Source organism: Lepidothrix coronata, unplaced genomic scaffold (genome assembly GCF_001604755.1).
Source record: "Lepidothrix coronata isolate B3197 unplaced genomic scaffold, Lepidothrix_coronata-1.0 Scaffold89, whole genome shotgun sequence".
Taxonomy (NCBI): Eukaryota; Metazoa; Chordata; class Aves; order Passeriformes; family Pipridae; genus Lepidothrix; species Lepidothrix coronata.
The window spans coordinates 3,068,373-3,080,749 of record NW_016690269.1 but is presented as its reverse complement, the minus strand read 5'-3'; the positions used below and the strand labels follow the sequence as shown (position 1 = coordinate 3,080,749).

The 12,377-nt window shown below is 38.7% G+C and overlaps 1 protein-coding gene across 15 annotated transcripts in view; it reads left to right on the top strand.

Moving 5' to 3' along the window:
* The window catches only part of SHC3 (SHC adaptor protein 3), a 94,346-nt gene that overhangs the window by 30,496 nt on the left and 51,473 nt on the right, over nucleotides 1-12,377 (top strand). For 3 of the 15 annotated variants that reach the window (XM_017821217.1, XM_017821213.1, XM_017821211.1), the window contains 3 exons: nucleotides 5,043-5,235; nucleotides 5,520-5,602; nucleotides 6,516-6,680. In XM_017821217.1, the coding sequence (XP_017676706.1) occupies nucleotides 6,531-6,680 (150 nt within the window). In that variant the 5' untranslated portion in view covers nucleotides 5,043-5,235; nucleotides 5,520-5,602; nucleotides 6,516-6,530. Of the gene's footprint in view, nucleotides 1-2,731; nucleotides 2,808-3,362; nucleotides 3,416-4,260; nucleotides 4,586-5,042; nucleotides 5,236-5,519; nucleotides 5,603-5,806; nucleotides 6,681-12,377 lie in introns of those variants that run through there. The other 12 variants (XM_017821210.1, XM_017821209.1, XM_017821218.1 and 9 more) reach the window with 12 other exon arrangements.

Here is a 12,377-nt window from a genome sequence, read left to right as displayed (position 1 = left end):
GAGCATGTCACAGTTTGTGGACACAGAAGAAAACATGACTGGAATGTATTTCTTTGGGAAGCAGAGTCCCTCTCTAGGGTGATGCTCCAGCTGGAGTGTGGTCCCTGGTGCAGAGAGTGCCAGCTTGGGACAGAGAGAAAGAGTTAAAATCATGGAAACACAGAACTGTTTAGTTTGAAAAAGGCTTTTTGGTTACAAAGGATGTCTGTAGCAGGTGTAGACAGCGAAACAGACATGGCTGAGCTTTTGGTTGTGTATTTGGATTGTGTATTTTTTAGAAAATACATCCCTTTTACACTGCTGCTACTTTTCTTTCTCACTTCAGGGACTGGCTTAGAGAAATAAATAATTTGCTATAAAATTTTAGGGGTTTGCAAGAGTTGGTTTAGTGTCAGTTTGCAGATTTTAATGCACTTCCCTGCATGATCCTGCCTTGCAAAAGCTTAGTGTCATGTTCAGATTTGGGTATTATCTCAGATCCATCTTTTCTCTGAACTTTTATAGTGTGTTGACTTTTAACAGTAGGCCCCCAGGAACCACTAATGGAGCAGAAGGAGTTACAAGTTTCATTTTCTTCCAAATGTTTCGTGTCATATTTCATTGGGTGAATGTGCCTTACGACAAAATTGTTTCAGTGTTCTCAGCTAGCAGAAAAAAAACATCCTCCTTGTTTAGGGTCAGCTTCTGGCTCAAAACGTGAGCATCTGCACAGAAATGTGTTGGTGCATTTCAGACCTTAAATTTTACGTTCTACTGGTGTAATTTAAGTTTGAAGTAGCTCATTAACGATTAACGATCGCTGATTTTGGACAGTAATACTTCCAACAACGTGGTTTTCCAGAGAAATAACTTGCAAAGCCGCAGATAATGCTCCCATTTCCTGGCGCAGCCCACTCTTAGCAATAATGTTGCCACGGAAACAGCAAAACTCTGAGCCCGTGAAAGAGAAGGGAGATGGGGGCAATTTACAGCACATTTTTTTAATTGAAATAAATTAACTGGAATTTGTTAAAATAGTTTTGTTGGGGTTTTTTTTTTCAGCTTGTTTGATTTTTTTTCCCCCTTTGTATGTGTTTGTTTGTTTGTTTGTTTGTTTGTTTGTTTTCTGCTAGGGGAGGACCATAACCTTTGCCCACGGGCCTTTGGGGGTTTTTGGTGGTGGTCGTGTGGTTTTCTTGCCTAGGACAGTAAGCTGAGGTCTGACTCAAACACCCAGTATGAAAAAAAAAGTGATGTGAGGCCAGTCCGTGTTTTTATTCCTGCAAAATATTTTGAGGTAGAGGTAGATAGTCATGGCACTGATGGGAAGTTCAGTGCTTCTCATTATTTCTGTCAGCTACATGATAAGCCTTCCTTGAAATCACAGTAAGATGTAACTGAGCTCTGTATGCAGGTAAATCACAGAAAGAGAGGAATACAGAATATGATATATTAAGTATGTAAAAACAGAAGAAATCAAATTGTTTAGAAATATTTTTTTCTTAAGAAAGTTATATCATACTTCTTTTCAGCTTGCCTTGATGTCATCTTGCTCCCCTGTTACCTAGATCATCTGAGGTTGTCTCACACAAAGAAAGCTGGATTAGGCTGATTAATAAATACCTGGGTAAGAGATTTCTGGTATATGTCTAGCTTGGGCCGTGCAAAGAAAGCTGGTATTTTTCCTTCTGAATTACCTAATCAAGAGAAGAATGTCCATACAGGATATTAGAAATCTTTGTCCTATTGAAACATTTTTTTTTTTTAAATGGAATTGACCATTTGTTAGTATTAAAGATTCTGCAAGAACGTTTACTAAAGCCCAAGCATAAAAACTTGTGTCCATCATACTACAATGTGAGGAATAGCATCCTGTTTGCTGATGGCTTAATGTTACATCATAGTAACAGTAATTGTTTAGGGCTTGTTGTAAAGAGGGGTGTCAACTATGATGGCCTTATGGCTGCTTTTTGTATGGTATTAAAACTCTTAGCAACATCTGTGTTTGTGTTTCTGGACAGATTCACTGTTTCTTTTAACTTAGCTACCCAAATTCACTTTGGATTCCCCCCCCCCTCCCAAGGACACTGTCTTCCATGTTTTTCTTAAATCTAGTTTAGTCCACGAGCAGTTTTACTGCCACTGGGCAGACACCCTGGAAATGCAAATAGTCTTTCAGCAGAACTTCAGCAGTTCTTATTCGGATAGAGAGTACATGTTTGACCACAGTGTGTTACTGGAACGAGGTATATTTGCCAAATCTGATTATGTGATTAATATTTCTCTAAATACGGGTCACTGAAAGTCACCTTTCTTGCATTCGGGAGAATTTCTTACTACAGTTAGAGGAACACAGTGGTTGTACTCCCTGTGTTTCCTCTTTATGGTGATCATACCATTTTACCTGGTTTAGCTTGTGTATTGACAATGTCTCCTATGTTTGCAACTGCAGCAATTTAAAACATTTTAAAACTCAACAAAATGTAGTTTCTCCCTCTAATTTTGTCTCCAGCATCTGGTTTTTTTCCTACCCTTTGCTGTTAATACAAATTACTTTCTTCTGAAATACAGTCTGCAAAGGTAGTGAAGGTACAGAAGGAAAAAGTTGTTGGCTATGGATATGACCATGAGTGCTGCTTGGAGGAAAAAAAGGAGGAACAGTGACATGAAACAAGGACTGCAGCAGGATGAGAGGAGTGTCCATGAGAAAACAGAAATGAAAAAGAAAACCAACAGAAGTTGAAAAAGAAGTCTGAGATGCCAAAATTACCACTAGTTCATAAGAAATGCTGTACTTTGTCAGAGGCAGTGTGCACCACCCCCACTGTGTATGTATTTCTAGGATTATATATTACTTTGCATTTATTAACATCGAATTTCCACCTGCCATTTTATTACTGGGTCAGCAATGAAGTCATAGTTCCACGGCTGTTTGTTAATCATGGTGGTTCATAGCCCTGCAAAAAAAGGAAAGAAAAAGGCTCATTTTCAACTTGGATCCACTTTATGAGCTGCCTTAACATAGGTTTCAAATAGAGATAAGGAAGAAATGGTGGTTTGAATGTCTTGCTGTCTGTGATATGGGCAGCAACCAGCTTGTTGAAGGCAGGTGTGGTATAGTCAGTGTGCAAGCTACAGGCATGGTGTTGGAAATGCCAAAGACATTATAAATTCTTTGGCAATAGCTAGAATGAGCTAGATCCTAATTTTAATTGAAGTTTATGCCTATTACACAGTCTCCTTATTTCATTTATTATCCCAGAATTGGATTTGAACCTGCTGCCTATGTAGGGCAAAATTATGCACTGTTTCTAATCCCAGAAACTGTAAAAGGCAAGGTTTTAAAATGTTCAGTTCTCCCAGTTTAGGGCTGGATTTGTAAAGGAGACCGTTCCCCAGCCAGACACTGAAATAAGCACTGGATTTCAAGCACTGGGTAATGCAGTGGCTTCTAGTCCTCTGCAGTGCCTAATATCAGGTTTCCAGAGGAGCTCTACATCCAGCGGATGTCTTGGTAGCATGTCTGTGTCCAGCGAAACAGTGTCAGAAAACAGACCTCTTGCTGGTGCTCTGGGAAGCTTTTGTCTTCTAGCTTTCCCTCTGCCCTCCCCCCCCTTCAGTGGACCGATGATCATACCATCGTTAAATATTTACTGTGCTAACAGGGTAAAAAAGGGGTAAATAAGTCCATGCAATTTTTTTTTTTTTTCAGGCAGGGTTTTGGCTTTGTTTCGTGGCTGGGTTTTTTATGTTTTGTTTGTTTGTTTGTTCGGTTTGGGGTTTTGTTTGTGCGGGGTTTTTTTTGTTGTTGTTTTCGTTTGTTTGTTTGTGGCTATTTCTCACCGGAGGTCTGTGAAGGCGAACCTGCAAAACCAGTGAATCTGCGGGCGCACGCAGGGAGCAATCAAACATCAAACGAAATGTGCACATTCATGTTCCTGTCCTGGATGTAAATGAATTGGCTGAATGAACACAGTCGGGGAGAAAACCCAGACCCGACTCCGCGGTTTTCCTCACCTGCCACCCCTGTGGACACCCCGGGCATTTCTCTGGCGAACATCCCGTCTCCCACGGGGGGCTTTTGCGACCCGCTCCCGTCGGCTCAGACGCCGGCTTCATTTTCTGGCGTTGCCGCAAAAAAAGGGTGCCGCCTGTGCTCGAAATGGGATCTTCCACTATTTAGCAAGGCTTTGCTGAATGAGTCATCAGCGCCGGCTGGTATTGGCTGGGCTGGTGAGCACCCAAGGGATTGCCTGGCAGAGGCTGCGAGGCCTCGCTTCATTCACAGAAATGTGGGGATGCTAGCCAGCCCTTTCATTCACACGCTCAGAATCTCATTCACATTTTGCAGTCTCGCTAGCCGCTTCTAATGAAGACAGTCGTTCGGGAGCAGTAGGGTTTTCTGGGCTGTAGAGACACGTAAAAATAGTCTGTGGTGTGTATACTTGCTGTTGCTGTGCTAGGAGAATGAAGAGAGGAATGCATGCTGTGAGGATGCTGTAGCAGGTTTGCAGTGTGGTGATGAAAGGCTGTTCTGCAGATCAGTAGAAACCTGCTTTTACATTGACTAAGACATTGCCATTATTCATCACTGCTGGGATAAGAGGTGCTGATTTAATTCAATATGTCATGAATATACTAATTAAATACCTGTATTTGAGCTGGCTGTTTCACTGTATTTGCACTTTGTATACTGCAGCCTTTAGCAATGGGAGGAGGAAGGAATTCCATAGGATTTTTTCCTTTAAGTTGTGCTGCAGTTAGTCATGTATTTAAGAAATAGCTTTGCACTATGCAACTTTTCTGGTCTGAATTTCTTTATAATGCAGTGTATTTTCCTACATCCGAAAAATGTTTTACAAAGCAGATTGATTTATAGGAAAAAGCCATATGGCTTGTGGTGGGCATTGTGTGTCACAATGCTGTACATATTTTGTCTTTAAAAAAAAAAAGAAGTGGGAAACATTAAATACCTGCTTTCTGCATGTTTTGCTACTTCTCAGATCGAGTGTTTTTGACTAACGTGCTAAATAAAGACCATTTTTTTTTGTTTTTCACTGCAGGATGTCAGTTTGCTGCTCTCTGGACTTTTTAATATTATTTCAGGTTTTCGAGTTTTTCAGAATTAAACCAAACATTCCAGTGAATTGAAGATCTTCTTCCTGTCTTTCTTCAGAGTGAATATCAGTGGTGAAAGAAAAAACATCTGTTAAGCCTGTTGTCAGACATCAGAAAAATGCTTTTCTTCACACATAGGTACTTATGTAATTCCTGAATTAAAATAGAATGTTCTTGTGGAGTAATGGGGAGAAGGATTTCTTTGTCAAAATTGGGATATAACAGTTTCTGTGAGGGACAGCATTGACAAAAAGGCACTGTTAGACTGCTTTTGTGGGAGAAAATGTCTATATTCCTTAGTTCTGTCATCTATTCTGAAAACCTTTAAGGTGCCTGTGTTTTGTTGCAGGCACTGGAGAGAGGGGATATATGTATGTAAATATTATCCAAGTATTTGCTATCTAATTGTGATTTCTTTATAGATTCACAAATGTGAGAGGTGGAAGAATTTTAACAGAAGAATAAAGTGTGATGTTTCATAAAGGCTATTAATTCAGTTTTGAAGGTAATTGCCTTTGGTACTAAAAGGGTGGTGGGAGGGGATAGGAATTAAAGGTTGAAAGGAAATATCTGTTTGAGAAGATAGGAAAAGGAAATTTGAGAATTGATTGGTAGCTAGTGTGCTGTAAGTGGGTGGATGTGGTTTTTTTTTTTCCTTCTCTCTCTCTTTTTTTTTTTTTTTTTTTTTTTTTGGCTACAGGAAGTGATTTGCAGTGTTCACAGCCTTTTGTTGAAAAGGGTCCTTCTCATTTGTGTGAGTCATGCTTTTGCTGTGAGCGAGTTGGCAGCTCTAAGCAGGACTGGGATCTCAGTCACAGAAAACTGTTACTTCACCCAACCTTCACAGGGAACCAAAAGAAATTGCTTAAAAATATACTTTTTTCTTTTCCTGCTTGTTTTTCCTTATACTCTTTGATTTTTTTTCACCCCAAAATCTTGTTATCCATCCGTGTCGTTATGAATCGTGTGCTATGCTAGTGCAGGCATCTCCTGCCTTGGCATCAGATTTGCCAGAACATATGCAGGAGAGCAGATAGAAGGGCATGCTTCAACGTACCAAGTATAACCGCTTCAGGAATGATTCTGTGACATCAGTTGATGATCTTATTCACAATTTGTCCATGAACAGCAAGGTCTCAGGAGTTGCTACGACTTCAGCTTCACCTTCGTACCTGGTCTCAACAGAGGTTCTCCGCAAGGACCACGAAGATGGACCCACCACCCTGTGTAGCCTCATCCATAAAGTGTCCCACTTGAAACTCTCTAGCACAGGCAGCCTTTTGGGTATCAAAAACCTCTCCTCTGCAGTAAAGGAGCTTGCTGTCTCCAAGTTGCAGGGAAGCTCGAGTGCTTCTAGTTCAGCAGCAGGGGCTTCAGACAACACATGTAACCTTGTCTCTGCCACTTCGTGTTCTCAGCAGGACGTGAGCAAGATGAGTATGGGGAAAAAGGCACGGTCAGAGGAAATGCACCTGGGAGGTGAAGATTGGAATCAAAGTAGCAGCTTTGTCAGTAAACCCTCTCGAGGATGGCTGCACTCGAATGAGAAGATCCTGGGACCTGGTGTGACGTACATTGTGAAGGTTGGTCTGTTTTCTTCCATTCTCTGTTTTAATCAATGGAAAATTATCTGCTGGTTTTGCAGACAGGCTAGTCAGGCTGAAAGGATCTCTATTTGTATATTGCTTTTTTGGTGCATAATACATGGAATGTAAATGCAGGAAGGCAGGGTTGGGAAGCTGTGTTAATTTGTTTCATTAGAGCAAACCTGCAAATAATGTTCTACAGCTGTGTGAAAATACTGTTCCTAAGCAAAAAGCTGATTTTGTTACTTTTTGGTTTGGCTTTTTTTTCCTTCTTCTGAATTTAGGTTTTCAGTGTTATCTAGCATACTGTATATATCTTGGATACGTAGCCTTTCAATATGTCTGGTGCAATATACAGGAGGAAAGAAGGAGCCCTTGATGTGAGAAAAACTGTTAATCATGCATGATTTTTCAGTTTGAAAATACCTCTCAGGGCAGGTGTGTTTCTAAACTGAAATGATATTTGAAATCTTAGGGAAGTAAGGCAGAGAGCACAATTCTTATTGTGTTCCACAAATAGAAATACTGTAGGGGGTAGAGCAGGAAAATGCAGCTTGTTTTACATAATGAGGATTCAGCCACCTTAAATGTTATTGCTCTTTTCAGTTCATTGATACAGCATGTCAAGAGCAGAGGTTCTTAGGTTTACAGGGTGATATTTCCATATGCTTTGAAAGTATTTTGAAACCACCTGTTAAATTAGAGCCTTCAAGAGAAGGGTATGTGCAACGTTTTTTGTAGTTAGGTAAGATTCTGGTTACACCTTTCAGCATAAAGTTTCAGTGCAGAAAGTATAAAAATAACATTATTTTCCAGGATTTGTTCTTCAGTTGCCATATTTTATTTGCCAAGTGGCTTTTGTATTGAATGTTAAACTGTTTTGTAACAGACTACCAATATTACAGGTCTATTTTTAATCTCATCTTATTTTTGGTATAAGAGTCACAGTGTGACTTTATTTCAGGATGCTCTAAAACTGAGTGACACCCTTGTTACTTAACTCTCACTGCTTCTTCTCCAGTCTCATTATCAAAAGCAGAGTGCACATTTAACTGTTGAAGGACTAGGAAGCAGATTTCATTTCTTTCTGTTAGTGGTGATGGAAGATTTTGCAAGTGGTGGTAGACTGAGGAAGTTGACCCATTCAGAGCACTACTGAAATTGTGCTGTCTTTTATACTACTCTGAAATTTACTGGAGCTACAAAGGAGTCAGTGCTACCTTTCAAGCCACAAACTGCTGCTCTGTTACTCTTCAAGTGTGTCGATAAAAATAACCCACTGGTGCTGGATATAGTGGTGTTGAGACTCTGATGTTCTTTTGCACAGAAATACTCTGGTTAACAGAAAGTCATTTTCACCTTAGCTCGGGGGACTCAACCATTTGACTTTTAATTTTGCTTAGGATAAGTGAGAATTCACTGCTGCTGTTTGTCTTACCTGAACTGAAAAGAGAATTAAAGTTATATAGAAATGGACTAACATTTAAAGTTAATAATTAACCCGTATCTAACACAGATAGCATAACTGATATTTTAATCAATTCAGTTGGTGTCAAATACCTGAAAGTGTATTTATACACATTGTGTATATCAGAATTTTCAAAATAAATCATTGGTACCATACAACTTTCTTTTAGGTGTTTGTTAATATCATTAAAATGTATGGAACCTAGATTATTGTTCCTATTAAAAAAATTGGGTGATAACTTTGGCTTCATGCTCTCTGGCATGAGAGTGGTTTCTGGCACAGAGCAGTGGTCTCAGTGTGAAAAAAAAAGGTTGAAAATAAATACCAAAGTAAGTGGTTAATGAGTAAATGAAAATAAACTGATCCTATTTAGTTCCTAATTTGCTCGTTTATTAAGTGTCTCAAAATTTTCCTCAGCAACTGCAGCATTCATACAGAGAAGAAGTGCAGTTCCCAAATCCCCAAACACTGTTTGTTACCGAAGCTTTTATCCATTCAGGCCATCAAATCAATACACAGATAATGTCCACTGAAGGGAAACATTCCTTGGATACCTCATGGCTATATTGGCTGTCTGGTGGACTTGTACCATGTTCAATTAGTACCACATGCCTTGCAGAAAATTCCATATGCCATTTGCTAAATGAGATGAAAATTCGATTTTTTTTTTCAACAGAAAAACTTTTGTAGTTTTTGTGTGTAAATGTGCATCAGGTTACTATTTTCTCATTAATCCATGTTCAGAACATAAGATTAGCCACGGGACAGGGCTAATTGTAACTACTGGGCAGTTTGATAGCTCACACTAGAGTCTTCTGAAGAGGCACAAAATTCCTGTGTACAATGTATGGCAAATCTGAGACTTCACTGCTGTCCCCACATTTTCACACATTACTCCTCTTTAAAATGGGCAGTGTATAATGCTTAAAAATGGGTGTAGGATTATGGTAAACAGTAGCTTTATTCTGATTTTCATGGTCTGCTATGATGGAATTATTTTCAGCCACAAAAATGCTGGCACTTTCTGTATTTTTTTTTTCTCCCAGTGGATTTCATGTTGCATTTTTATATATTATTTTAATATAAAAATTTTCACCAAAACCCCCCACAATTTACTAATGACTTAGACAATTGACCATAACCATATTAGGGGACATGAAGTTGTGAGTTACTGATGTTTTACTTAATGCTACTGCTGAACAGTTTAACAAATTATGAATTAATGACAAAAAAAAAAAAAGAAATAATTTGCTATTGTAATGGAAGTCATTGAAGAGCTCAGTGTTTTCCCCACAGTAGGAGTGATTACTACGGAGAGAGATTGTAAATGTTCCTGTTGTCAGAAAAATGAATACATAGAATAAAAAAAAGTGTAAAACTGAGTAATGTAAGGATGGTTAAAGATTTCAGTGTAACCTTTCTGTCCAATGATAAAGATCTACTGATGAGTTTAATTGGGTAATGTAATAGACATTTAGAGTTTTGTTACATTTAATTAAGAGCACAGCCAAGAGTCAAGAGGCAAATGATGTCTGTCTTTAGGTAACTCATGATTGGATTTTGTAACAAGTGTCAAAGAGTTTAAAATGCTCTCTCAGCAGCTCAAAACTAAATAAGCCAAAAATACTGTAGCATAATTTTATATATCTATGTGAAGTATATCTGAAAAAGCTAATGAGCCATAAAACCAGATAGAAATATAGTGTTTGGGAGAGAGGAAGAACTGCTTCATCCAAAAGAATCATCCCAAACCAGGCAAATATCTCAGTGAAAAGCACATTAAATTATTAATATTATAGCAAAGTATTTAAAGAGTGTAATCCTAACTGCAATTATTTCTTTAATATTTTTACACTTTCATTCCTTGGGAGGGAGTAACAGCATATATATCTGATATGGAAAATAGACATCACTGTGATGCTGTTTGAACACATCACCACGTCAAGGCTTCAGTTCTGCAAACATTCCTGCACGACACTGTTTACGGGGAGCATTCCCTCTGAAATAAATTGAGGCTGCCTCTGTACACTGAAAGTTGTGTGTGAGCTTAAGGATGGACCGAATTGCTGTGTCTCCTTAGTGGCTAACCCAGACTTTGAAGCTCACCCTTAAATGGAGCTGACACAGTGGAAACTGCAGCATATGTGGCCTTCCCCTAGAACACTTGAGGGCTCTTTGGAAGAATGTTTCTTTTTTTTTTTTATTTCTGTTCTAACCAGCATTAATTTCCTGTTTAAGAAGAAAAAAGAAACCCATACCACACCAAAATTAACATAACAGCAAGACTTTTTTAGTTTCTCTCTTTGGTTGATGTTGAATTTATCTTCATTTTAGAAGAAAATTTGTGCAAGTGTTTTTTTGGTTTTTTTTTAGGTCAGATTCAATTTCTTCTTCTGTCAGTCAAATTGCAGTAGTGTTGATGGTTAGCCACTGATAGCTTGACACGGCCTGAGTGAAAACATACTCAGTAGGATTATGTGCATGTGTTTCTAATAATAAAGAGCACAGTCCCAGAGCATCCTGTTTGTAATGAGGTTTAAGAAGTGTGTTGTGTGTTTCAGTCATGTGGTGATAATAGGATAGAATACTGACTTTGGTTCAGAGTCTGCTATCCTCAACACAGGTACCCAAACAGTGTTAGTAAAGACTAATGAAACTGGCTAACCATTGTGGATTTTAAAGCTGCATGCATGCAGATTAGGGGAGAGAGAAGGAAGTGACAAAGAGAGCATTGGTTTTAGTAATTAAGCCCTCCCATTGTGCCATGTTCCTGTGAGATCAGTTAGTATCCTTTGCATTTTCTTTCACTGTTATTTGAACTATGAAAGAATGATATTGATGCCTGTTGCTCTCTCGAAAACTGTTCTTTTGATCTCCATGGATCTGAAATACTGTGGGTCTGTTTTACAGCCCACTGATATGAAAAGACCATTTCTCACAGAAATTAGATCAGTTCCTACCAGCAGAAATCATACTGTAGAGTCTTTAATTATAATATTATTCTAATTACATGAATCAAGTACTATTACTGTACATTTGCACACCTTTCATAGGAAATAAAGCATGTATTGATTTCAGAGTTGAAGAATTCAACTGTCAATGTGAATGTCTGTTCTTCAGTACATTTGGAGTGTTTGCAAATTGCCTTGGAAGCTTTGACATAATTTCCATGCCTAGGGTTATTTTGTGAGTGACATGCTCTGGACACTGTTGATGTTGATTTGAATAGCTGAAGTGAGAAATATTTTTGTTTAAAGCAAAAATTATACACTCCTGCTAGTTATTTATCCTGCTAGTTATATATATCCTGCAGTTTTAAAATCCCCAGATGAATTTAGCTGGTCAGTTCTGGAGGTAAAAGCTCCGTGCAGCCAGAATTTCTTCTGTGTTTTTCCTTGGAAATTGGGTGGTTGGTTTCTTTATTTGTCATCCGACAGCATCTGCAGTAAGAATATCACGAGCCCAATCTAAATATCTGCCACTACAAACATAAGGAAAACAGATGAACCAAGATCCTCGGGGTTTCTGTGCTGCTGGAGACAAGGCACTCCTTTGTCCCAGGGACAGGGTGCTTCTTTCTCTCCTAGCCGAGAGAAGTCTTGTCTCCACTAACACAGTAGCTATACTTGTGCTACAGCCTGGCTTTGTTTTGTAGAAGATAGTTCAGGTGAATGCACAAAGTATCAATATTAAATTTTCCTGTTGTTTACAATGAAAAAAACCCCTCAGATCTGCCCTGGTTTAGTGTCAGAGGAAACCAGTGTTTCCAGCTACTGGCACTCTTTCAAGTTGGTTTACTCCCCTAAGCAATGAAATAAATTTCTTAGAGCAGGAGGGATTCAGTATTGCTTCTCTGCAATTCTACATATTCATGTAATATTAATTTCATTTGATTCTATGTGTTTAGAACAGAAAGTGATGCAGCTCTACCTTTGTCTGTTCCAGGCAGGTCTGAGGCAGAGCCTGTCCAATAATGATGGGACTCGATGCTGTCATATTTCCAGTTATCCCTTGTTTTCTGGGAGGGATTGGGTGCAATTCAATAATCTAGAATGTTTGTTTACTAAGTTAGATATTCCCCTAGGTTTTTCAAATAAATTTTCATAGGACCAGGAAGGATTTTGGTCTCAAAAGAGTGAATCAGACCATCCGAGTCACAGCTAAAAGTTTAAAGGCTAAAAAAAAAGGCCTTTGAAATTAGGCAGGAATGGCAACCAAAACCATAA